This window comes from Megalops cyprinoides, chromosome 3 (genome assembly GCF_013368585.1).
Source record: "Megalops cyprinoides isolate fMegCyp1 chromosome 3, fMegCyp1.pri, whole genome shotgun sequence".
Classification (NCBI taxonomy): Eukaryota; Metazoa; Chordata; class Actinopteri; order Elopiformes; family Megalopidae; genus Megalops; species Megalops cyprinoides.
Window position 1 is genome coordinate 35,552,062 of NC_050585.1, and position 27,986 is coordinate 35,580,047.

General features: G+C 39.5%; 1 protein-coding gene across 1 annotated transcript; it reads left to right on the forward strand.

Moving 5' to 3' along the window:
• The first annotated feature begins 575 nt into the window (after positions 1-575).
• Positions 576-25,870, forward strand: rxfp2a (relaxin family peptide receptor 2a). The gene is made up of 18 exons (XM_036523852.1): positions 576-585; positions 1,043-1,189; positions 2,343-2,420; positions 2,591-2,696; positions 3,157-3,228; positions 5,003-5,074; positions 7,010-7,081; positions 8,475-8,546; positions 9,836-9,910; positions 13,436-13,507; positions 15,159-15,230; positions 16,368-16,439; positions 16,625-16,696; positions 17,959-18,030; positions 18,165-18,394; positions 22,186-22,596; positions 24,597-24,815; positions 25,605-25,870. The coding sequence occupies exons 1-18, from the start codon at positions 576-578 to the stop codon at positions 25,868-25,870; spliced, it is 2,190 nt and encodes a 729-aa protein (XP_036379745.1).
• The last annotated feature ends 2,116 nt before the right edge of the window (positions 25,871-27,986 follow it).

Genomic DNA, 27,986 nt, shown 5'->3' on the forward strand with positions numbered 1-27,986 from the left:
CTAAGCCAGAGAAATATTGCAGTGGAGAACACACTTTTACGCATTATGACCCAACCATGAAAACCCCAACAGGGCTTCTACAAATGCAGTGGAGAACACACTTTTACGTAGCGCATAAAAATATATTTTCTCTTTGCCCTCTAACAATAACCAAGGACAAATTTTAAGAGTGATATCCTGTTATCTCCTTTGACATATTGTAGAATTGAACTAAGTGAAACCAAACCGCAACAGGTGCACATAATTCACTGTATCATCGGGTCTGAACAGCTGAAGCAGAGGAAAGAAGGCAGAGCTTTGAACAGAGCTTCTGTAGTGGATCAGGTGCCTTGCCTAGATCCAGAGTAGGTGGTAGATTTTGAAGTGTGAATTTGTCTCATTCCAGCAGTTAGGGACCTGTTGGAGGAGAGCAAGGTAAATGAAAAAGAACCCCATAATTTTGATGGGTTCCCATTTGGGAAGTGTTTGAATGTAGGAGCATGTCAGCATAGTTATGGATAGGCCGTTAAACACTAGAGAGAGGAGGGGAGTGGTCTGCTTTTAAAATTGGAAATGGGCTCTGATTTCTGCACATGATGAGATGCGGTGAGTCATTTCATAATTTTTGGACTGAAAAAAGATAGCTGAAAAGAATGACTCTTCACATAAAGGTGCGTAAAACCTTTGCACGCTTATCCTTGTTCTCCCTCTTTAATCTTTCATTCAAAATATCATCCTTCCATCTCTGTCTCTGTCCTTCTCTTCTCCCTTTAGTCTGTGACCACCGTCTTTTGCTCAGACTATCCTGTGGTTCTGTGGTAGTTCTGCAGTTATTTGAAGGATTTACATTCATGTGTGACTGGTTGCGGGGAAGGAAGGGCCAATGCTAATTTTGATTTCTCTTCCTTCTCTTACTACTTATTCAATTCAAAGTTACTTCATTGGTGGGACAAACCAATAGGATCACCAATGTTTGCACGCAGTATTTGGAACTAAAAATGAGTCATGTTTATGAAATGAATTTCTCTTTCTCCATTTCCCTCCCTTCCTCCTTCTCCCCTAGCAGTTGCATTAGTAGCCAGTAGGGTGGAGGGGGAGGATTGCCCACTGGGGCAATTCCCATGTGGGAACCTAAGTGTGTGCCTGCCCCAAGTGCTCCACTGCAATGGGCATGAGGACTGCCAGAATGGTGCTGATGAAGATAACTGCGGTGAGTCCAGGAAAAAGATGTGAAGTGGAGGGGAGTGGGGGGGAGGGGGTATGAAGCGGTTGGGTATGTGCATTATGACCCAACCATGAAAACCCCAACAGGGCCACTACAAATGCAGCAAACTAATATTGTATGGGTTTTTTTTAAATTGTGCTTTTAAATTTGTCTCTTGTTACTGCCTTTACCCTGACGCTCATTGTGCCGTTTGAAGTTGTTGAAGTTTGCCGTTCGAAAGTGTATCGTATTAGTTGCCCTTTAGGCTGTAATTGTACAAATCTGATAGTACTGCGTCCTCAAACAGACCTTGCTCTCAGCTGAGAACTGTCTCATTGTGGAACTGTACACATCCTGTCCCCGTACTGTCGCTGTACCTACTGTATGCACTTTTGTAAGTCGCTTTGGATAAAAGCGTCTGCTAAATAAATAAATGTAAATGTAAATGTAAGATATCCATGAATTTATGTGTATATGTGGGTATTATAAAATAAACACAAAGAAGTGCCTGATGTCGCTTCTGATGCGGCAGTCTCACCCATATATAAGGAAAAAGGCTAATGGAGACAAGAAAGCCTTCAAGTTTTATGCTGAGTCTGCTGACTTAGTGACTTTTGCCTCCACCTTGAGTGATCAAAAGCATTGAGGTCTGTCAAACTACCACTTCTTTCACTTTAAAGGTACAAACAATAGTCACTATTGTAACCTCTTACTTCACACTGTTTCAGAACTGACTGCTGTTCCGCACCATAACACTCAAACATGACAGCCCAGATTTTGTACCTATGGGAAGGTCCTCTTTCTGGGCAATGACAGCAGTGCAGCACATGTCAAAAAGATGTGTGTGTGAGTTGTTGTAACCCTAATCCTTGTGTGTGTGTGTTTTTGTGTATGTGTGTGTGTGTGTGTGTGTGTGTGTGAGGGATCAGAATATGCAGCCTTTTTGATTGGCCAGTTTAATTTTGTGCTGGCCACAAATAAACTTTAACAGAACTTCCGACGTGACTTCAGCAACTTTTCCTTTTCACAACATATCTGTGGTAATATAAGGTATTACCAATTAAAGTTCCCGATACAGTAATTCAGTAATCTGCCAGGATTGGGGGTGACCATAGCATTGAGGTAGAACGCTATCAGTCTGTCCTGTTGTTCTCCCCAGGGGACAATAGTGGCTGGGCAGACTTCTTTGACCGAACAATCAAGAGGACAACTCTACAGGAGCTCCCCAATGCATGCTGTGAGTGGAATGGGCCTCTGTGTGTGCGGGTCCACAAATTGCACCACTGTTGACTGTTGCTTTTTAATAGTTTTCCCTTACTGAAGTTCTGACCTTTTTTTCATGCCCTTGTATTATTTCTGATCGTAATGCTTAAATTGAAATCACAAGGCCGCTTTCTGTGTTTGCAGTCCTTCAGCACTACCCAGAGCTCTGTGAGTGTACAGAAACTGAACTGCAGTGTGTGCAGGTGAACCTGAACGCTGTGCCGCTAGTGTCAGCTAATGTAACTCTGCTGTAAGTACTGCTCCTTGTGAATTACTCAATATGCATTTTTATTTGCAGGATTAATTCAGTTGTCCAGCTTGATAGCCTTGCACAGCTCATATAAATGATGCACACCCAGAAAGGCCTCTTCATGAGCCTCATTATAAAAATTCAGTGGCTCTCTGTGCCCACCAATGTCAGTTCAGTGAATTAGTTGTTGCAAGCATACTTAATAAGAGATTGTAAGATTACATTTGCATTTTATGGATTTATGATTTATAATAGTGCAAAGATACAGTTATCATTGAAAATGTCATGACATACAAGTGCTATTACATTGCTACATTCAGAAAATAGCAATTCATTTAGTTGTCGCCAATCTATAATGAATTTAAACAGAAACTTTGCCAAAAGGTCATCTTCAAAAGAAAGAAAATATGCAGATATTTAGTGCATTATGACATCAGTTTTGTGATGTGATTCCAAACAGGTCCCTCAGGAGTAACAGCATTCAGAAACTACCCGAGGATGCCTTCTCTAAATATACAGAGCTGCAGAGACTGTGAGTATGACTATTTTGAGTTTGACTGAAAGCAGAGACAAACAGTCCCTGGGTTATGTAAGAGTTACGTTCTGGAAGATGCTTTATAACTCAGATTTTACTCATGTCATGTTGAGTTTATGTAAGTATTCAGTTTATACAATTATCCCCTACCAATCTCATGTTGGTTTGTGGTGCATTCATACTATTTTCCTCACTGCATATCCTGTAAATGATGTGTCTTGATTTTTTGTAGTTAGATATTTTTGTACTTTAAGGGGGCTTATATGAAGACTGCCTGTACATACAGGGAGCCACACAGCCAGGCAGAGAAGCTACTCAGACTCTGTATTGCCTCAAGAATAAACTGTCAAGAATAAACTGTCCAAATCAGATTGAGGCACCATTCATAGTAATAATGAATAGATGTCTGTTTATCATAAATCAGCTGAGGTAAGAGAAAAAAAGTGTGGGTTTTCATCAGTCTGTCCCTCAGAGCCTTTTCTCTTTTAATTGAATGAAGTTTGCAGGCATATAAATAAGTTATTAACTTCCACTTCCGATTCAAGTGAGCTCAGAGCATTTTATGATATGCTTTGCATTGTAATGGTATTCCACTGAGGAAGAGCTTTTAATGCCTCAGTTAATAAAAGTGGAAACTTTCTGAGCAGCAGAAATGGATTGATGTGCTGCAGCACTGAATGTCTTACTCTTGCTTCATTTAATTATTAATGTGCATAGTGACCATCAGAGGAAAGAAGAAAGAAGCCTGTTGAGTATGAAATCAAAGTTCAAATTACCAAAACCTGTGATTTAACTCGTTTTACACAGTGTGCATATGACACACACAAAAAAAGCACTGCAGGGCAACCCATGACCATTGGGATTATGCTGACACCTCTGACTCAGAAATTCCAGAAGATATTGATTAGCATTTATTATGATAATATGATGCAGATAGAAGTTATTTAGATTGGTCATTTGTCATATGGCCTTGAATTTGTGGGCAGCTTGGGGCAACATTATCACTACAGAAGGCTGAGACACTCTCACACTTGTACATTATCTCAAAACTCTATTTTGTAAATCGTATATCATTTATATGCAAATATGCCTATATAGCAAAAAATGGGAAAAGGCTGGAGGGAGTAAAGCAAATCGCACTTTTTCTCAAGGAAAAGCAAAAGCAGAGAAGAAAACTTTTTCCACTTGAAATTGTGAGGTGGGAATGATTGAAGAGTGAGGCCCTGGGTCCTGCCTGATTGCTCACGTCCTGCAAGGCTGGAGTTTCCTGCAGGGCTTAGTTCTGCCAGTATGTGTGCATACTCCGCCCATTGGATTGGAGACAGAAAATGTTGAAAATGGGGCCAAATTCAGTGCTGCTCCAGGAGCCTCTTCAGACACAAATCCCACCCACACCTCAATTTATTTATACAATTCAGACCATTTATTATGCCAGACTAGGCCATAAAGTGGGAAGATGCAAACATGTGGCTTGGAGCAATTACAGTCCTTATTGCCTTGTCTTCTGGTAGGTGCTGACAGGCTCACCCTGCCATTCACCCTCAGCTTGGTTTAATTGAAGGACTGCAGTCAGTTTTACATGCAGTGATACAGTTTGTTTTTATTGAGCTGTGATTCATTTAAAAATTCTGATTACTGTTGATAGCTCCCCCTGAAAAGTTACCAAGATGAACTGAACTTTAAAAAGGTTCTTACAGTAGACATCATATTTTTAAGAGCAAATTTGTGTCTTGTGAGTGTTTACACAATACCCTTTGATTCTCATTGACAGGTTTCTCCAGAATAACAGCATTCACACCATTTCCAGCCATGCCTTCAGTGGATTATACAAACTGCAAAAATTGTGAGTCCTTTTCCAATTTCCATGTCCCCCAGAAACAAACAAATCAAGGCTGAGCTAATATTGTTTTCAAGAAGAATAACATGCCATCTGTTCCTTGGATATGCTTTAGTTTCATACATCCTTATTGCGTCATAAGTAGTGAAGACTTGTGTAGCTCATTGTATCTCTTGGAAAGGAGGCTAAGCTTCCTCCAAATAGCATTTTCTTTAATGGAATTTATTTTATGGAATAGCAGGGAGCAACCTTTCTTCAAAACAGCATAACTCCTTCTTGCAGAAGAGCACTTTATCAAGTCTGACTTTTCCAAATAGAACAGTGCAGCAAGCAGCACTACCACTCTCAATTTTGTTTTGCAAAGGCAATAGTTCTTGTTGTAGGCCTGCAGGTAGAGGCAATGTAAATACAGCTTATGCAAACTTCATCAATGTGTTTGGCCCAGTTGAGGATCCCAAATTTTAACACTACCTGTAACCGTAACTTTAACCCAAAACGTTAATTCGTTTATCTCCTTCTCATGACCTTGATTGGGTCAAAGTGTAAATGTGCGTACAATACACAAGACTGCAAATGGAATACACTCTGGGATCAGCCACCTACTCAGACTCCACCTTGCAGCTAGATGTTAACCGTGAAAATATGGCGAACATCACGAGTATTGCAATGGAACAGAGAGCGACCACAAACAGATGTTTATTATTACGTGAAAAAACATTAACCTGTGATACATTTCAGCATTTTGCATAGAATAATACTAAGGCACAGACTAATTTGTCTAAGTTGACATGTTTGTTGCTTCTAATTTGATCATCCAAGATACTGCGAAGAGCCATTGCTTGTTATTTAAAATGCATGTATTCCAAATTCTACATACTGTTTTACATTTAAAGTACTTTGAGGTGGCTCTTGTGGAGGGTAAATGTTTTTGAAAGAGAAGGGCAGCTCACTTTTCCATTAATAGGGGTGTGTCCTAAAAGAGAGAATCAATAGTATTCGCACCAGGCATAGGTGGATAATGCAGCTGTGAATCTCAGGTAACAGTGCACATGATTATAGTACAAAACTCCCAAGCATTAGTGTATTCTTGCACGGTAGACATCTAAAATCTGCATGAAGTGGTATTTTTCTTCCATTGTTATGGCGCATGCGAAGAGCAAATTATATTTTTATTTGGATAGAATTTCTGCAGGCAGCTTTGACTGGGAATGGTTTTTTTTTCACTCACATTCTGGGCTCCACATACTGGACTAGAAGTGCTCCCCCTTAATTGTACGCAGGAGAATGACTACCCCATAAACAGCTTTGAGCCAGAATTGCCCAGCTTGTTCATGGAAATCACTGTGTGCGACACATAGCTGAATCCAGCAACAGAAAATATGAGCCAGACGTTTGGCAAACTAAACAAAGCTAATTCGGCAAAACAACATGATACAAAAATAAGAGAGGAGATTTCTAGTGGCAGGTCCTTTTTTTTGCTTGTGCAGAACCTAAGGAATCTGCATTACATGCCACACATCACATGTACAGTATGTATTCGTGTGACAGTATGTATTCAGGAACAGCAGGATGTGAGAGGGCACATCATGATGTTAACCTCAGGGTCCAGTGCCAACAGCAGAATTTCATATGAGTGAACAGTTGTCCTGAATAGGCCAGTGAACATTTAGCTGTAGTATAGGGACCCATGCACTGTAACTTATCATGTCTACACATTTTTAGCTTCATTGAAAAGGCTCTTTTCCAACAGAAATAACCCCACAGTTTCCTCTGCGGTGATTTAATTTTGTTTAGTAATAGGATTTAGAAATCTTTTTAGGAGAGAAAACCATACTGAGTTTTTTGAGGGGGGAAGGTTAATTTGCCCTGCTTGCTTGAGAAATTTCCTTGGGAGAAATAAAGGCCTCTCTGGGTCTTATTATCTCTCTCTGTCTGTTGTAGGTCTCTTAGTCAGAACCGCATCACTTCATTAAAGCCTGGCGTGTTCAGTGATCTTCGCAAATTACATTGGCTGTGAGTATGAACAACCCAAAATCTGCCGGTAGTTTTGCCAATGGAATTACAATCACTCGAATGGTTGCCTTCTGAACAACAAGACTTAAAGCTATACAAAAGCCCAATGGGCATACTGAATGCTATTGCAACAGAATCTTGGTTCAAATTCAAATTTAATTCTTGATATATGATGGGAGCTGCCAAGAAGTAGCTCTAGATAGTGAATATATCTAGTAAGGACATCAGTGTGGACTGCTATGTAAAAATTAAATAAAACTCAAGTCTGTTGTTACAATACTTATATACTTGAGGTCAAATGCATAAAAACTATGACTGTGTGAATATCAAATCCAAATATTGTACATATTAGCAAGAATGTTCAAATATGTGAATATATTGCAAATGCATTTTTGTTGAAAATAGACAAATGCTGAATATATGAAATGCTTGTATTTACAGTAGTTTGACCATGCATAATGCATTTGACCACAGTACACTTGCAATATCTACAACATAAAAATACCTGCACACTTCTAGGTAGAATTGTAAATATATACTTAGACAACTTAAACAGGCAACCTAAAATGGTATTATTTCAGCCATAAAAACACAAATATGAATAACTAACCATATCTATGTTAGGAGGTTGATTACTTAGTGATGTATTCACAGTACATCACTTGATGAGAACTGGAATATTTAACCAGAAAGTAAAATTGTTTGGTGTATTTGTGTGGCTTTTTCATCAGGTCAAATACCAGTGCTTCTCTCTCTCTAAAGCATAATGAATAATTTTTCTTAAGATATACAAAACACCTTGATAAGCAATTATAACACGTTACCATCCCAACCCTGTTAAAGCAACTGCTTATACCTCATAGGAAAATGCCACCCAGATATGAGACACCCATGAAACTTCAAAGCATTGAAATGCTAATCATAAAGCTAAGATTAATGTACAATTTGATATAAACAATGTTTAGTATGTGTTTTTGTACATAACATCTCTGACTCCAAGTAAATAGTCATTGAGGCTGTGCCTGACAGCTGGATCAAATAAATGCGTTAGGAAAAGAAATTTCTAATTTCTAAAAAAATGTATCATGTTCTTTCATGCATAAGCCAAGGACTAAGGGCTATGATAGGTAATTAAATGTAGACGGCTCCAATTAGGCCATAACTAACATTAGCCAGATGCAGAACTTAACTTGCAGCAGGATGACTTGAAAAGTAGCGAGAGATGGTTTCCAATTAAGGGAAAACATGAGAAAAGGATGGTCAATCAGGCTGTGTTTCTGAATTGCGTGTTCTCAGCGGCGTAGCTGTGTCTGGTGATGGTCTAGCAGTTGTCATATGCCATTCTGCACTGCCGGCTTTGTGATTTCCCCAGGTTTTTATCCTTTCATTTTAGGATTCTGGATGATAACCCACTGAAGAGAATCTCCCCAGACACTTTCATTGGACTCAAAGTCTTATTTTTCTTGTGAGTAATGCATTGGCCCCAGCTAATTTTGTGCTTTAAATTAATTCAGTTAGACATGCCTTTCTTGTTCAAAGAAAGTTCCCTGTCTCATTTTGTGTCCAGGCTTGCAGACTGTAGTTCTACAATCAATCGTGCGGATGCCACTGATGTTACAACAGTGTCATGAAAAGGCTTTCTCTCTATCAGCTTAGTGGTAGCATGAGCTCAAAACGTGAGATAGAAAAAGATCTCACCCATTCAGAGCCAGAATGTTCTGGAACAGCCAAGAATTTACCCAGGGTCATACACTTGCAGATGTTCTCTTTTTAAAAGAAGAACAAAGCAATGAAAGAAGCAAACAAACAATACAGTACAGTACAAAGACAGAAGAGAACGTACTCATCCTCACCACCCTCCTTCCCCTGCCCCCCTTTTTGTTCCTAACTCATGCCTGAATTGTCATTTTTAACTTTCTTTCATTCCATTCTTAATACATTCTGTCATCCGTACATGCCTCTCTCATACTGGTATTGCTAAATTGGATTTTCTTTTGATACACACTTACGCTCTTTCAGCTCTTTCTGAGGCTCTGCTGTAAACAGTCAGAACAATAAAGGAGTACACACACATACACGCACGCACGTGCACACACACACATACGCACACACACAGACACACGCACACACGCAAACACACACACACGCAAACACACACACACACCTAGGTCCCTGTACTCTCCTGCACATTAAGCATTTACATAATAGTGTGAGAGATTTACAATCGTAAGTCAGAAATAGAATTTCTGTGTCAGTACATTATAGTACATTAGTATTTTATTCTAAAATTTTTCCATTGTCGTATCCGATATAGGAAATGTTATATTTTGTTGCCTCCACATCCACCCCCACTCAAGGTCACTCACCATGTGTTTTTATGAAGGTTCACTATTAGTTCATGTCAGCAGACCAACCTCAACTCTCTGTTGCCTAGAGAGGTGGACCAGTTATTCTGTGCTTCCTTTGAAAAGCGGAGAGAGTGCATTTTGAGCCAGAATTTTGCTTGGAAATGTAGACTGTAATTTTCTCCTAAGGAGTCAGATGTTCAGCACTGGTGTATTATTCTTTCACTGAATATCATGCCATTGCAGTTACCGACAGGTGCATGTTTAAATGCGGCTGCCCTTAGCCGCCAAGGCCGGTGTTGCAGTTGGCTGGTTCATCTAGATGAAATGACTGAAAATTGGTGCTTCACACACTTGAGAGGTGAATGCTGTGTAATATAGTCTCATCTATGCTTTGTGGTTTCATCAGGTCCATGGTGAACACCTCCCTGGAGCAGCTGCCTCAGGCTAGCCTCTGCTCCCACATGCCCTCCCTTAGCTGGCTGTAAGTGCATCCAGTTTTTTTTAATTTCTGCTGAACTGCCGGTATTTTACGAGAGTTTCTGTGTAAATGGTTGCTCATATTTATTTAGAAATCTGTTGAGAGGAACATCTTGATTTGCTTTAAAATGTCTATATTTACCACCAGGCTTAGTTACACTATGTGTTTTAGTACTGTGGATGTTATTGCAGCAAGCCATTTTAAAGTGTCTGTGACAATCTTATTCCCAAGCAGCACCTAAAACTACTCTAAATCCATTTAAGGAGACCTGGATTTAGAATCAAATTTTGAGTCAGTTACCTCTGACTTCATCTCTTTCCTCAAAAACAAACACTTGCATTGCTGATTGGTTGGCATTTAGTGGGCAATTGGAAGTTTCATTCTCTGAGTAAAAAAATAAGCCATATGAATTACAGCTTTGAAAAATGGTCCTTAGTATGATCATAAGATGACATGGAAGAGGGTAGCTGCAGAAGAAGTAAATGATATTTACAATAATGTGATATGCCCTGCCCTGCTTGCAAGAGTTTCATTTTAATACACCCAAACCTTTATTATACACATTCTTGAACATACTGTTTTTCCCTTAGTCTTTAGAGTGTGTCAAGAGTTTCCTTTGGGAAATGCTATGTTTAATGTATAGGGATGTCCCAATCAAGTTTTTTTGCCCCGATCTGAGTAATTTAATATTGAGTATCTGCCGATACCGAGTCTCGATCCGATACTTGTATTTTCCTAGATAATACAGTTGCACAGTGCACACTTCAACTACATTAAAATTATTAAAATCAATCCAATGTATATGCTTGACAATTGAATAACTCTGCAATGCATTAAGAAAAAAATTGCCTGCATCCAAGCTGTCCCTCAATGTTTTTATTTTATTTTATTTTATTTTATTATTTTTTCAAACTAAAAAAATTTTTTATATGGCTCTTATCCCAATTCCACTTAGTGCAGCATTGGTTTTCATTTGTTTTTTTAACAAAATAACCAAGTAAACAAACTTAAAGATGTCTTTTTAAATAACTCTTTTCAATTCCACTTAGTGCAGCATTGTAGTAGTAAAACTAGGACACTCAAAAAGAGTAATGTAATCACAGTTCCACTTCAAAGTGGTGTAATAGCTTAACTTTAACATTCACAGTCACAACAATTAAAAATCACAATTCCGCTTAGTGCAGCATTACCGTAAAACTAGAATACTAATAATGAACAACAGAAATCTCAATCCACTTAAAAGTGGTATGGCAGCTTAAGTTGAACATGGAAAAAAACAAAATCAGTTTCTACTTATTGGAGTAGCAGCATTACAGTAAAACCTGAATATCAAAATAATAAAATTGCTGTATCAAATTGGTAGTATTGAACGCAGCTCTGTTACTATCGCCTCGCGAAATGCTCGCATTGCAGCCATTACAAGTGCCGGTTGGACTGCTTTCGTTTTCCGATTTAAAATATTACCACACTGCAGACATTTCAGCCGCAGACATTTGTCCTGCCACAAATTGTGCTCTCCGTTTACGACACCTGTGTGACAGCTGACGTAAAACAAAGGCTCGGGCCTAGGTTTGTGCTCAATAAAGCTGATACTGATCAGTTAAATAATGCCTTGATCGGCCCCGATACCGATCTTTGAGCTCAGACCGGGATATTATTATTAATGTAACAATTGTTGCAGATACAGGGGTGCCAACAAGGTATCCCAGTGGCTCCTAGTGTGATAAAAAAAACCCAACTTCCACCTATTAGTCATCCTCCTTGTCTGGCTGAAAAAGCCTTATAACTGTTATGGTTATATAGCTGGACATCAGATTATCAATAGATTTCACAACCTCAAATGAAGTAGAATGAACTGGTGAAATGCTCTTGGGACTGGATACCTTGGGACATGGGATACTGTAGGGGCAATAGTTTGACTTGGATGCGCACTGTCACAGTTCAGCTTTGCAGGTTCTGCTAAGGGAGGAAAAAGCCACAGCCCTGCCTGGCCTATCCTCAAATAGTTTAGGCTTGGCCGTATTTTCCAAAAGATCTCAAAGTCTGGGATGTTCCAAGTCATGAAGTTGCAGTCTGTGCTTGTTACCTGTGGTTGAATCTCCTTAGTGCTGCGTACAAAGAACTAAGCAAACTATAAATTTTGCCCCACACTCTTATGATGCATACACCGATGGTTTAAACTTGTCCTGTAAGCAGAGACCAGATGGATTCTGGTCTAGATGTACAGCCTTTGGCAGCAGGAGTCATCCCTCTGCAACATTCTGAAACCACTTTTATCCTGAGTTTATGTCCTGTAGTGATGAGACCAATGGAGTCCATAATTTTTGAAATAGCACCTCCCCCCACCCCCACTCCCATCCCACTGCCAAAAAGAATTTGGATGCTGACTAAGTGTTTAGAAGATCATTAGTGACATAAATGACAGCACTTCATTGTAGAACATAATGAGAGAATTTCATAAATCCATCATGATTGATTGATTGATTGCTCCCTATTATTTAAGATTAGAGGCTCTGCAGGACTTGTTTTATAGCAATCCTTCAGATTACATTAACAATGATTTATCCAACCCTGTTATTACTGTAGGAGAAACTTGCTTTGTTTTCTTTCATTATACAGCTGGCATCACTACAGACTTTTTAAAAATTTCCAGCCCCAGAAGTCTTAAGAAAAGAAATGTATTGTATACAAATGACAACCCATACTTTAGAAACATTTGAGAGATAATAGGGATCAAATGGTTCATTGTTGCATTTGTCACATTTGTATTCAGCTGCTGTCTGAGTGTTTGTGGAGTGATGCTCTTCTCTCCTATTGTGCTATGATTATTGTTAATGGCAGCACTGATCTGAAGCTGATTGAAAGTGTTGTCTCATCTGGCTTGACGTGGCTTTAAATCTATAGGTTTTTAGTGTTGAGCGGTGGTAAGGGCACAGGACTATGGACTCTGATGGCTGGGGTTTTGATTCTCAAATAGGACATTGATGCTTTTATGGGTTCAGGGTTAAACTTAAGGATTCTTAACTCTCGGCTAGAGCTACTATAGCATATACAAGATGGGCACCCAAAGGAACCTGTTCACTGTTGATTGGGCTTTGAATGAACCTTTTCACATTTAGCTTCGGTTGTTTTCATTTTCTACTAAGAGATCCTATAATTAATGGGTGGACAGAGGATTTAACAGGTGCAGGAGATAAATACCCAGAGGAACTGAGTATGATAAAAGCATTAACATATAGACATGAGTAAATATGTATATTGGCCTTTTGGGAGTGGTGCAGAAGGTCATAGGAATGTAGTGAAAAAATGTTACTGCATTAGCTAGTGCAGTTACAGAACTCAAAAGTCCTTATCATGCTCTGTTTCTTTCTTTCTCTCTCTCTCTGGTCCATTCCAATTACATCACATCCTTTCTTATCTTTTTGTTTTGTTCTCTTTCTTCTACTGTCTTGCCCTCTTTTATACTGTCTTTCTTCTCCTGTCTTTCCCCTCCTCTGTGTCTCTTTGCCTCCCCCCCTTTCCTCTCAGAGACTTTGAGGGTAACCATGTTGACACACTGAACTTCTCCACGTTTCTGGCGTGCGACGAGCTGACCGTGCTGTGAGTACCCCACTGCGTCTCACACACCCACAGCTGTGCCTTAGAAAAGTTTATAGGAAGGGTCAGGAAGAAAGCCTTCAAAACCCTGTGGTGCATCCGCTGAGGGGGTGGCTGCCCTTTCTGCTTAAAGCAGTGAAGAATTATTATTAAGCCCGAGGAGCCATTCCCTTCCCACTGGCACTTGCAGTTGGCCCAAGGCCCCTTCCCAACCGCATGCCTCATCACAGAAGAATAGGCCCTAAGGGGGCATGGGGAGAAAGAAATATCCACATTGAGGGAAGAACTCGCTATCATCTTATCATGAGGGAGCAACATGTGATAAGGATCTCACTCCCTCAAGATAGTAAGAATTTCCCTTGAGATATTACATTGTTCCTTCAAAATAAGTTGTTCTGTTGAGTATACAGTCAGTCCCTCAAGATAAGGATGTTGTTTTCTTTAAATTCTGAATCATTCCCTCTGGGTGATTGTTTTTCTCTCCATGTCACCTTCAAAAATCAACACAAATATGTTTTTTTTTTTTTTTGTAAAAATGTGTCATATATTGGGAACATGTCAGTTGTTGACACTCATATACAGTACATAAATGTATTCATATATTTGAAAATGTGTGTTACAATTATGTTCTACAAGATATGCTATATCAAGATATGCTAGATACTGTATGTGTAAAACATTATGTACATGGTGAAAGCTGTGACAGGTATTCTTCTTTTATGAATGTCACACATTTCACACATAAGTTTATTAATATATGTGTTCTTTCTCTCATGTATTTTGGCATGTGTTAATTATTCAGTATTGGATCAAAGGGAGGGAAAAGAAATTGGTGAAAAAGGCAATGGGGCTGTATTACTCAGCACTCAGCATGTTAGGTGCATTAATTTAAATGTCACCATTTGAAGGTGACATTTCTGCTTGGAACTGTGCAGGCTTTGTAGGCCTGCAGCTTTGTCTCTTCACAGTTGTTAAGGAGTGACGTCATCTCCTGTAAAAGTACATCTCTCTGTTAGCACTCTCTGATTCAAGCAATTACAGCCAATTTGTTTTTACTCATTTGGAAAGAGTTGCAAAATTCTGCTTAACTGCATCCCTCCTCCCGGACTGAGATTGGGCACCGAGCAACAACTTGTTCAGCTGGTGTAGTATTTATCATGAAGATGTAGCTCCTTTTGTTCTGTAAATGCAGTATGATGTTCTTGAAAATCTTCATCAGGGTCCACTGAGTGTTGATCATGACCAGAAGAAAGACTGAGAGCATGGCATATTCAGTGTGTCACTGAGAATAGAGGCCTGTACATATATAGTATGTGTAAAAAGAGTGTTTTAAACCACACACATGGGGTGAAAGATTTACCACATTCAGCTGTGCAGATGTTCCTATCTCTTGGAATTGTACACTGAAACTGATCTCAGTCAATGTTTCTATCTTCGTACAGTAGCTGCATAAATGAATGTCCTTGAGAATGCTGTTTATGTTACATATCAGCTTCTATTTATCTTACCATGTCCCATCTGTCAGTTTGAACCATTTACAGCACTCAGTTTGATAAGCCAACTGAGTCAAAGCATCTGTAAAAGCAATAAGCCTGCTGGGCTTGTTTTGTAACCATAGCACTGCTTCAGTGATTCTTTTCACTGTCCTTTTTAGGTCACTGCGTGACAATAAAATCAAACAACTTCCAGAAAACACTTTCCAATCACTGCATTTACTGGGAGAGCTGTAAGTAACATACTGCTTTTCTTTTTGCTGTGCTAGGTGATGCTAGCAGGTGTATGTGTTGTGTCTGTTGTGCAAAAATCTGTGTGGTCAAAGAACTGGTCATTTGTTATTCTAATGTTCTAAGACTGTTCTGATCTAAAAATGATTTTCTAATAGTATTTTAAGATTTTTACCTCTTTTATATCGTTGAGCTGCAACCAGTCTTGCTGGATTAGTACATGGTCTCTGTAGTTTTGCGTGATCTCTTTTGTAGTGTTGACCCATGTCACTTTAACTGGTCCTGGCCTAGTCAGCTACAAGTCAACTACAGTCACAAGCAGTAACCATGTTCTTTCTGTCAATGTCTGCACTAAAAACTGAGATATGTATGGAAGAAAGAAAGGAGGATATTGCTAGATTACAGGTAGATGTAGATGCAGTACAAGTATTACAGAGTTCACTTTTTTTTGGGGGGAGGGGGATTACAGCCTTGGTCTGCAGATGAACACCAAGATAATGCTAGTAAGGAGTATGACATCATGTTCTGCAGATTTCTTTGCATGCAGTGCATTAAGAAAACAGTCATAAGCAAATGTGCTATACGAGGTTTTTGCTTCAGCCCAAGAAAGCTTTGCTCCAGCTGTACGATGGGACAGGGGTGTTAATCGTAAAAGATTGCCCTAAAATTTACTGTGAACACAGATATTTATCATAAATTTGTATGTAAAAAAACGTATTAGCTGTGTTGTGGTGTATTTTTGGGGTAGGTGAACTCTTGCCAGGCACTTTTTGTCTGAAGAGTAAAAGAAGTCCTCTCTGCTCATATCACTGTTTGTTAAGAACAAAGAGTCTTCTTGCACACTCGCAGTTCACCTGATCAAATATGGCTTTTTATGCAGTTTTTGAGCACTGTTCAGCAACACAATTCTCTCTCCACTTCTCTCTCATATTGTCTCCTCTCTGTGTTTGTGAAGAAGGAACAGCAGCATAAACAGTATAAATTTTGTACTTACGCTGTATACAGAAATCTCAAGTTACTTAAAAATCACCATTAATTCTTTTGTACTGTGTGTACTCAGACCCTTTTTATATCCTAGGGACAGTCTGCATCCTGTTTAATGTGTGCTCCTCTTGCCATTTCATGCTGCTGTTCTTCAGTGACTTGTCAAGCAATGGGATTACGGAGTTGCCATATGGTATCTTCAAGGGTTTGAAGTCTCTGCAGATTCTGTGAGTCTGATTGCAGTAATAATAAATACAGTACCATGCACGCACAAGTAAATAATTGTTTCTGTTTAATGCCACAGCTGATTGGCCTAATGTTCTGCTACAGTTAAGTTTGTGACTTCGGACTAACTTCTGAACTAACTGTCTGCTGAAGGATTTTTTTGGGTTTTTTTTTTTTTTTGTTGCAGAAACATATCCCACAATCCCCTGCTTCATATCCACGTTGGTCAGTTCGATCCTCTGATCCAGCTCCAGTCCCTGTAAGTTAGAAATGTTATGCTATATAAATAGCAGTCCTTTCAGTTTTCCAGGTCGCAGTAAATGGGAACAAAGGTCATTACAGGTTATTACAGGTTATTGTGGGTTGTTACAAAATAACACTGGGAATGATTTTACAGTGCACTCTGGGCAGTGTAATGTAGTGAACTAATATGTATAGGTAGTGTTACAGAGATTGACAGCATCAAAGAAATAATATGTAAAATAAATATGTCATAAAAAATGGAGATGTAATGTAGAAATCACAGAAATGTGCTGCCAAGCTCACAGAAGCTACAGTACTGGTCATTTCTTCAATTACAAGTTTCTTATTATGTATTTATTTACAATGCTCCTCAATGTAAACCATTACATTCATTATGCATTTTTGCAAATTCTTTGTATAATTGATAACCACACAGGGTGTCCACCACCACAGTGTTGGGAGACATATAAAACATAACAGAATATCCTAATTATGATTATCTCTTGAAATTTCTCTGTCCTGTGTTCTATTCTGTATTGATCATGCAGGTGGGTATGCCCAATAAGGACAGACTCATATTGAAAATTTCCTGTCTGGCCAGCCACTGTGACACTGTATCACATTAAATTCTAATGTCACTCTGGAAAAATGTGTAATGCACTGAACAGCATCACAAAGGCTGTTACCGCACCAAGGCGGATCCCTGTCTCAACAGTTGTCTGCTCACGGCTGAATGAAAAGAGTGAAAGGTCCTGTTCATGAGGAGGGTGGATAGGGTGAAAGTGAACACACAGGCAACACAAAATCTAGCGTAGAAGGCATTCATTGGAATGAGACAGACAGAGCGCTAGACTGGACTCAGGCTCAGAGAGGTGTCAAATTGGGTTTTTTGCTTGTGTTGTACTCTGCCTCACTTGTAAGTTGTTTTGGATAAAAGTGTCTGCCAAATGAATAAATGTAAATGTTTTTGTGTGCAAGTGTGTGCGTGTTTGTGTGTTTCCATGTGCTTGTGGTTAGCAGTACTGATGTATTTTCAGTGCCTCTTACTTGACATTTACTGTAATGAATGATGAATTGGGATCAGGTGCACCAATCAGGAATAAATCACACTGCACAGAGTATCAAAAACTACGTAAATAAATGGATTTCAGAAAACAGCATCATGAATGAAGGGCAGACAGTCAGTGATATTGGAAGTTAATTCTGAGAGATGTTGAGATGCCTAGGAAACAGGCAGACTGAAAGTGATAAACATTAAAATTTGCTTATTTTCCCCAGAGGCCTGGAGGGCATTGAGATCCCAGGCATCCAGACGCGAATGTTCCGGCCAATGGAAAATCTGTCACACATGTAAGCTTTTGAAAATGTGGCAGCTTTTAACAAGCATCTCTGTACTCTTTTGGTCCTGTCCTAAGTATCATCGGTCCTGTGCTTCAGCCATTTTGCTGTGAACAATCCCTGTTGATGTTTTGCTGCTATTTCAGATACTTTAAGAAGTTTCAATACTGCTCTTACGCCCCACACGTGCGGAAGTGCAAGCCCAACTCAGACGGGATCTCGTCTTTTGAGGACCTGCTGGCCAATGTCATCCTGCGGGTGTCAGTCTGGGTGATGGCTGTCATCACCTGCTTTGGGAATCTCTTTGTCATCGGCATGCGCTCTGTCATCCGGGCGGAGAACAACCTGCACGCCGTTTGCATCAAAGTCCTGTGTTGTGAGTTCCATCGTCTGCTCTGATCTCTGACCCATGTGCAACTGCACATGTTGTGTGCTGTGGTTTTGTACATGTAAGCTAAGGTAGTGCTGCAGTGTTGTGTGTAGGAGTTATTTGTAAGCTAACGTGCTACTGTAGGATGGCCTGTGGTGTTACATGGACGCTAAGGTAGTGCTATAGTGTTGTGTGTAGGAGTTATTTGTAAGGTAACCTGCTGCTGTAGTGTTGTATGTTGTAGGAGTTATTTGTGGAAGTTCAGAAGTAGTGCTCTGAGCTATGGGCAAGTCTGACCCAATCTAAAAGTACTGAAGTGTCACTTTTATGGTTCCAGAATCTGAAAATGGTGCATTGAACCATTTCCCTTTGACAGTGTTGTACACAGTTACGGATAAGAGCTCTTTGGATGAATGACAGTATTTGTGGCATTAGTTTCTAAGTTACTGTTGTGTGCGGGGATTATTTGAAGAGGTCGGGTAATGAATGGGTCACATATATTTTTCCAGTGAATTTTATCACCATCATTTACATTTACAGTTTTATAAAATGGCTTTAATACATTTTGGCACAAAAAGAAAAACTAAAAAGCCCAAGCTGAACTCTCCTTTTGACACCTCTTACCTGTACTTTTAATCACCAGCTCAATTGTTTAAATATTGTTGAGGATCCATAAAGCTTGGATCCTCAACAATATTATAATTGGTGCTTGTTCTTGCCAGTGTCCTTCTCTGAATGAGAATGCAGTACAATAAAACTGGAAATAATTACATAACAACTTAAAACTTTCTGCAGAAACGGCAGCTGTTTGTAGTACTATAGCGCGAGCCACAGAAGTTGCTGGTGGTAATGCTACTGTGATCTCAGATGAGAGTGACAGTAATTGACCCGATCCTGAAATTAGGCTTGTGATTGTCAGATGCTGTCAACTCTTACACCCACATTTATTGTGAAGAGGTCTGCTTAAAGTAGTGCCAAAATGAAATCAATTGCATATGCAAGTCTGTAGTCTGTGTTCAGGGAGGAAGGGACAGACCACAGTGATGGCTTGGCCGCATAAGCTCCCTGCTGTTCAGGAGAGTAGAACTTGTTTGACTAATTTGTGCTAGTCCCAAGTACAAATTGCGCCAATTATGAAAAGATACAGCATCATGATGAATCAAGCCAATTTATGCAGAGTGAATGCATTGTGGTGACAATACATTCAAGTACATGTAGAATAACTGTAGAAGTATAATAGTAGTAGTTGAGTGGCCTTCCAACAGGTGTGACTAGTCCTTTTATTTGCAAAGTATTGCATTATTGTGTTGATTTACTAGAAAAGTGCATGATGTAATTGCATTGTAATAACAATGGTATTGTTCAAGTCCAATTACAGAGGAGTGATCCCAGGGACCCTGCTGCTAATTTCTTAAGTACTCCACGTTGCTTATCACTAGAAATGTAGAGATGAGACTGCACATTCAGTCAGCACTGTGATTTTCTGGAAATAAAATGTTTTGAAACCATTAGCTGGACAGATAACTAAGATGCATCCAGTAAAAATAATTTAACACCATTGAAGTGAACTTGACGTACCCTAGTCAGAATATTCAAAAACATGGGGTTTGAATGATCTGCATATTCATACTTAATGAATATTCATTCAAGTGTTTCATGAGATGCTTTTAAATTAATACACTGTGCAGCATGCAGTGTTGGCAAAAACACTGATAAAGTAATAATTTATCTATTCATGATGCCCTTGCCACATAACTTTGAGGTGCTCTGCAAAATCACTTTGAGACAAATAAAAAGGAATAGGAGAAAAGATTGATATAGTTGTGTGATAAAAGGATAAACTAAGTATTTTATTCAGTTTAATGAATGACTTATTGTGAAATTGCTTTAAATGAAGAAATTGTAGATTGAAATAATAGCAAGTGAACCACTTCTGGAATAACTGGAAAATGAGTGATCTTAAGGGATTAATCACAGAGTCAGGGCAGTCTTCTGTCCTAAAGATTAATGTTTATGTGGCCTTTCAAATTTGCAACCTGTGGGAACATGGAGTTATACAAGCAAAATAATTTGGGATTTTTTTAATAGTAATAAAAGTAATACAACTGCATTGCAATTTCAATCATAACTCTAAAGAAATGAAGGTGTACTATTAGCAAGAATACAAAAATGAAAGTATAATAAAGAGGTAAAGAGGTAAATGGTGTTTTTTATAATAACAATGAAAATAAACAAAGTTAAAGTGTAGCAACAGTGTATCGTATCAGACAGACTACCGCTGTGTGAAAGCCATAGTCATCTCAGAAGTGATTACTTTTGCCATGGCTCACTGGCCCACTCTGGTCAGCTGGTTCAGCATGTCCATTCACAGCTCTGGCCTCCTCTTCCAGTTGGTCGGATGCCAAAGGTGTCAACATCTGCTGCAGTTCTGTGACTGGTCTGTGCCATGCATTGCTTCTGACAGTGCCGAGGCTGTGCCAGAAAGTATTTCTTCATTATCAAGTATTGTGCAACAACTGCATAATTCTGGGAGTTTAGCCTGACATTAGACAAGGGCAAAACTGCTCAGACTGATAGGCCAAAAACTTAATATTTTTAAAATGGTGAAAAGTCAGGGGAATGGTTGACACTATTCCAATTATTTCAGAAAAATTGAAATGACATAAAGTTCTGGAAATTCCAGAAATTCAGAAATATGTTGTCTAAATATGTGGTAATATATCTGCAGTAATATAGAGAAAAAGTCAAGTTGTAAATTATTACATCTTTAGTTTCTTCAGAGGTTATTACACATCCAGGAGACTAAAATGAAAAGAAGCAAGAAAGTGGCAACATTAAAATGATAAAATAGTTTTCTATATTCATATAACATAGAGCTGCCAAATCATCAGTCATCAGTTGTAAATACTTTCAGAATTCTAGAGAACAGAGATATAACCATAAAATATGTCTTCTAAGTTACATAGATGACAGCAAATTGAACAAAATACTGAGAGAATTAATTTCTCATAGGTTTATGACTGCAGAATGCCTGATTGCAATCAAGTGGAAAAAAATGAACAGTAACATATGACTGCTTTCATAGTTGAATTTATTAATGCCGGAAAATATGGCACTTAGCTGATCTAGGAAGAAATTGTAACTATTGTTACAAATTGTATAAATTGTAACATGTATATTTATACAATTTGTACAATTGTATAAATTGTAACATGCCCTCCTACTCAGAGATGAACCAATAAATAAGGTTGTTGAAATGATTTGTGAAAATATTCTATAAATTTTCTTCTCAACCTATCCTTTGGACGATGTGAAGTTAAATAAAACAAAACATGATACGCTTTCCCTCATCTCAAAAGTTCAGAAGTGCACGGTCACACACCTGCGCCTGAGCTGTTAAGTACAGCTTACTTGTACTGGCTTTGTCCTGTTGCAATTGATAATTAGTTTGTTTTTAAGTCTCAAGTTTTACATGTTGCATTTGGAAGATGATGATCTGCCTAGCTCTGAATGGAATAAAAAAATTGAGGAAGCGAAGCTTTATGGCAAGATTTCAGCAGGTCGAACAGGGTGCAGTGGGCTACAGCATTGTGTTAATTAGATTTTAATTAGAATGCGGCCTCAACAGGGGCACTTTGTACCCCTGCAAGGAACAGAATCAGAATTTTGACACGCCGGCTAATTGCTATCCTCAGTTTTTCCACCAGCAGAAGCATTTGTACAAATCACATTTGCGTCAATGGCGCTAATCCGGCCGTCTGCCCCCCCGTCTCTGTCCCTCCCCATCTACACTGTAGGTGCAGACTGCCTGATGGGGGTGTACCTGTTCTTCTTGGGGGTGTTTGACTTGAAGTTCCGGGGGGAGTACAACAGGAATGCGCAGAACTGGATGGAGAGCACAGAGTGCCGCACCATAGGCTTCTTAGCCATGCTGTCCTCGGAGGTGTCTGTCCTGCTGCTAACCTACCTGACCCTGGAGAAGTTTCTGGTCATTGTGTTCCCCTTCAGCCGCCTACGGCCAGGGAAAAGGCAGACCGCCACCATGCTGGCGTCCATCTGGCTGCTGGGACTCGCCATCGCCGCCGTGCCCCTTCTCAGCGAACGCCTGTTCGGGAACTACTACGGCCGCAACGGGGTCTGCTTCCCCCTGCACTCGGACCAGCAGGAGAAACTCACTGCCAAGGCGTACTCCACTGGGATATTCCTTGGTGAGTCTGATTTCGCCTCTGCACCAATCACCGGCTGTCCCTGAGCAGCGTGACCACAGACTCATAAGAAACGTTGCAGAAGAGGCTAATTGCAAAGCACAAGCAGAGAACATCAGTTATTTGATTTGAATGTGATTTTCTTTGCATTATGTTTTCTTGTCATTAAAGTTGGGTCTTTTCTACTACCTTGTCTAATTTTATAATAATTGGACTTCTTTGTAACCAAACCCATTACAGCAGGATATTTATATTGACATAATTTATTACTTAATATGCTTTAATTACAGAGCAAAATTTGTATGCTTACAGCTCAGACCCCCCTTTTTTCCTTCACGTGCATTCAGTTACTCTGACAGCCTGAATTGACAGGCAGCATGAGCTGAAGCTGCATGGCCAGCTTGTAACTCTGGTGTGCTGCGCGTACCTCTGGGATCCCCCTGCAGTTTCAGCTGAGCCTGGCATGTCTGCAGTCACAGACAAGCAGCCGGTTTGTTGTGCAAATGGGCCTGATTGATAGGAATGCATCACAGGAGTCCTGAGAAGGTGCTGTCATTGTGGCATCTGGTGCTAAATGTTGTCGACTTTAAGAATGCCAGTGAAAATAAATCAATGGCTAATGTGGGAGCAAATACATTTTATGTATGCCAGTGCATGGTAGCACATGTGTCTCGTAGATAAATGCAAAAATCATTCAGTCAATAATAGGAGGGTGTGACTTTGCCCTGTGGCAGTGCCATTATGTCATGTTTGACTGAGAGAATAAGTGTGTGAAGTCACTGTAATGCTGTTCTTCCTACAGCATGTTTATATGGCTCTCACTAATGTACGGAAGAGACCAAAGAGTGCTGCTAACCTAACAGGGTACCAGCACACTGTTACAAATGTGGATTGTTATAAGATGCTCCAAACACTGTCAGAGGTGTAACTCATGCAATTTAGATGTCATTTTAGGTCATCGCAACAGAGAGACAGAGCTTTGCGCATTCAACTGGGGAAAGTAGCTTCATAAAAAAAAAAAAAACTTCTGGTAGAAATATAATTCTGCTGCTCTAATCCCCCAGTCAATAACGATGCATATTTATGTTCTTGAGTAAACAATGGAATTGTGGAGTCAGTCATTGCTGTGCATACACAGCTAAGTTGAATAAGTTCCACAGAACTTCCCTGGATGAGAGACATATTAATATATTGAAGGAAAAATGTAATCTATTTCCACCGCAGGGGACTTTATCTGCTTTGCGGTGTCAGTATATGGACAGCTTCCCTAAAATGGCTGCCTTTGAATAATACAACAATTTCAGAGGAAAAACAAGGTCAGGTCTATGCATAAACCCAAAGCGTGTGATCATGCTGCCTCTGGCTGTGTTCAGTGAGCTGAGACAAATGACATTACTTTATGCCGTAGTCCTTTAGAGAACCAAACAGGTAAAAGCTGCACACAGCATATTAAGGGCATGTCTTTTCCTATTTCAGTGAATAGATATGTTGAAATGAAAGGGACAGACTGACAGTTCTCAACACATCTATTTCAAAAAATGGTCATTTCTGGTTTGCAGTGTGATTCATACAGTGTACTCAAAATGTGTAGGTGGGAATTGAACTGAACTAAACTGAAAACGAATTTGTGTCTAAATAAATGCTTTTTTGAATCTGAAACATTTGGACAAAGAAAGTGCACATCCCTAAAGACCAAGCCCCAGACCTTACAGAGGGGCCACTGAAACTCAGAATTTCTTGACATAAATTATGTTTGTATATAATTATTTATTTATTATTGATATTTATTTACATTTATATATAATTAGATATGTTTTTATTCATGTAATTGATTTATTCATTTACTGTACTGTCAATAACCACGATGTGTACTAATGCCTCTGCTCTTATCTTCTGTTTTCTCTCCTCTCGTCCTCCTTTACTGTGTGTGTGTGTGTGTGTGTGCGCGCATGTGTATGTGTGTTGGTGTGCATCTGTCTGTCCATCTGTCTGCCTGCCTCCAGGACTCAACCTGCTGGCCTTCCTGATTATCGTCTTCTCCTACTCCAGTATGTTCTACTCTATCTACAAGACAGGCATCAATGCCACCGACCTGCGCAGCCGGCTGCACAGGGACGTGGCAGTAGCAAACCGATTCTTCTTCATTGTGTTCTCTGACGCCCTCTGCTGGATCCCCATATTCCTGGTGAAGATCCTCTCACTGCAGGAGGTGGAGATACCAGGTGAGTGAAGAAAACATGTAAATGTGTACAGTGCGATCTATGTTTAGTAATAGCCCAACTAAATAGAAACAAAGCAGATATCTGCTTAAGTGTTTTGAAATGTTATACTTTAGTTACAATAGTATTTTACAAAGCAAATTCAGTTTATTCACGAATAATTCATTTTTACCCAGAAAACTTGAGGGTTGCAGTTATTCACATCTTTAAGTAATCTTAAAAACAAAATCTGACAAGTCTTATGGTAGAATCTTCTACAACTATGGAGATGCACTCACAGGCATTCTACTTCTATGTGGTATAAAGGTAGGTAACACAGAGAAGAGTAGAATGCATTATTATGGTTACGGTCAGAAAATATCCCTGAAGACTGCAAGTAAAAGGTCATTGGCCTTCACAAGTTGGAAGATGGGTATAAAGGACGTCACAGAAAGCTGAATCTACCACATTCCTCTGTAGTGTCAGTTATCCAGAAATTCAAGGCTACTGATTCAGTAGACCCTCCCAGGAAGAGGATGTATGTCTATCTTGCCAACATTGTTTGTGACACAAGTAGTTCAGGGTGTCACTGAACATTAGGATTCCACTAAACTATCTAAACAATTTGACATCTTTGGGTTATAAAGCTGTGGAATTAAGTTGACAAATTATAATTAAAGCATACTATGAACATTTAAAGCTGCATTTACTCATTTTCAGAAGCATGATTTCTGCATGTCTGCTCACTGATCCAAATAGCACGTTGTGTTTTCCTTGCACCGAATGCCTGACATGCTGACCGTGCTCTGACAGGGACCATCACATCGTGGGTGGTGATCTTCGTCCTGCCCATCAACAGCGCCCTCAACCCCATTCTCTACACGCTCACCACCAGCTTCTTTCGGGAGCAGGTGGAGCTACTGCTGTGTCGCTGGCAGAGACGCTCCACCCTCACGAAGGACAACAAGAGCCTGACCAGCTCGGCAATCTACATGGAGGCTTCTCGCCAGGCCTACTACCACCAGCAGCCTTGCCTGCCCAGGATATCCATCGTCGACATGGATGCCAAGTATGGATGACGGGGAGACAGAGGAGAGGGGCAACTACCCCACTCTCCCGCCATGTGACTGTAATTGTAAAAACTGGTGTCCACGGACCAACTGTCAGGAACCTCAGGGGTCTTAGGGCTTTTATTCTGTTGGACTGGTGTTCACAAAGACAGCTGATGGCAGGTTACCATCCACCCAGTGGAAGTAGGACGGATTTAAGGCTGCATGTACATGCTGAAAGTACTGAGCTACTGCCTGCCAATGGTGGATTTATTATAAAGGATAGTTTGTACAAGGTTTTTTTGTGTGTGGTTCTTTTTTTAAGTTCAAAAAAGGGTCAAATGACTTTAGTGGTGTTTGACAAAAAAACACAGTGAACACAATACTGGATAGGTTCCCTTCTGGGTATCCCCCCAGGCGTGTTATACAGATGGAGACTTCCTGTTAATCTGGTAGCTGTACCTATTATACACCAGCAGATGGCAACCATTTATATACTTGAGGTCTGTTTGTGAATGTATTTATTTACCATTTTATTTCCGGTTTAATTTAAGATATATATTGTTGTATAGCTCAAAAATCCAAAGTTCCTGGTTCTTTTTCTGTGTGAGTAGGGTCTTCACCATTGAAGTGCAGAAACACTGGCAGGTGCAGACCTGCAGGTATGCTACTTCTGCTTTCAAAACTGTGTTTTGTCAAAACCTACATACTGCCATTCATATTAACAGGGCACTCTATGTTAGTGTTATGTGTTCATTCAAATGCAAATAAAAGTAAGTAAATTATTTAAATGCTTTTTTGCCAAACATATTCATGGCCACAATAATTATGTATGGAAATTTGTGACTCATTCTGAGGCAAAGTGCAAAATTAAACTTAAAGTGATATGGTAGTTTGAAAATACTGGGCTGCTTCCAAAAATACTGACAGGTTTGTCAAAATGCAGAAAACTGCTGTTGCTGTTATGTGCGGTAACCAGTAGTGGTTGTTCTTTTTAATAACTTGTTTCAAGCCATGGAATAACAGAACTCTTCACATGTTGCTCAGAGCTCTTGTTTCTCATGCAAGCATCGCATTCACCCTGTAATAGTGGCTAAAAAGGCATGGCAAAGTCAGTCTCTCTGGCCTAGCATGTGACCTCACTCCATCAAAAATGTAAAGATCTGTTCAGTATAAATAAAAAAAACATGTGTCCATGCAACCATGAGAGAGCCTATGTTCTTACAACATGTGTACAGAAGGCACAAAGAGCTGGTTCATGCATACTGTACCCAATGGCCCTAACAAATAATGCAGATGCAATGAAATATGCACAATCTGTCACTTATGTTTTTGTGGAGCAGAATATTGCTGCTAGCAATGTAATACGTTATTAACATACTGTGCAATCAATATTGTCCAAGACTAATTTGATACTGTAGCATTTGTTTTACATATTATCCATTTTTGCAGGCAGATATTTACTGCAACAATTCACTATCAGAACCAAAGGAACAACAGCTATGTTGTACTGTGCTAGCAAAGGTCAGAACCTACAACATTTTGCTAGAAGTGTGATCCTTTAACCACTCCACAACACTGCCCTGTTACAGATGTTCACAAGTCTATCACATCACATCACAAGTCTACCACTGACGTTGGGAAGTTGGAATATTTTGCACACCCTTTTGGGGATTGTCTCAGACATATAGCTTCTTAGTGATTCCCTTAGAAAGCAAAGAGCAAAAATTGTGAATCAATCATGGCTCAGGAAAATTATGTATGAAGTGAACATCAGATGAATGCCAGCATGATTGTACCTTTTTCCTCGTTTGTAATTATTTTATATTGCGTGATCACTTGCTTTTGCAAAATTTCACATCCGTGAAATGCTGTTATGATAGCTCTACTGACCAAAATTTTTTTAGTTTATTGTATATAACCTTTATTTCACCAGGTTTGTCCCATTGAGATTAAAATCTCTTTTACGAGAGAGGCCTGGTCAAGAAAAGCAGCACACCAAGTTTCAGAAAAAAACAAAAATTACATAAGCATTAAAAATACACAAAAAGACAGGGTGTGCAGTGAAAACTGTAGTATCCACTGTGTTGTGTACTACCTGAGGACTGAAATGAAGGTCACTGACTTTACAACTGATAACCATGGA

Excerpts from the sequence above, each read along its gene's own strand:
- rxfp2a (XM_036523852.1), top strand. Across the intron at positions 2,421-2,590 it reads GGAGCTCCCCAATGCATGCT|TCCTTCAGCACTACCCAGAG; the intron begins GTGAGTGGAATG and ends CTGTGTTTGCAG. Across the intron at positions 9,911-13,435 it reads ATGCCCTCCCTTAGCTGGCT|AGACTTTGAGGGTAACCATG; the intron begins GTAAGTGCATCC and ends CTTTCCTCTCAG.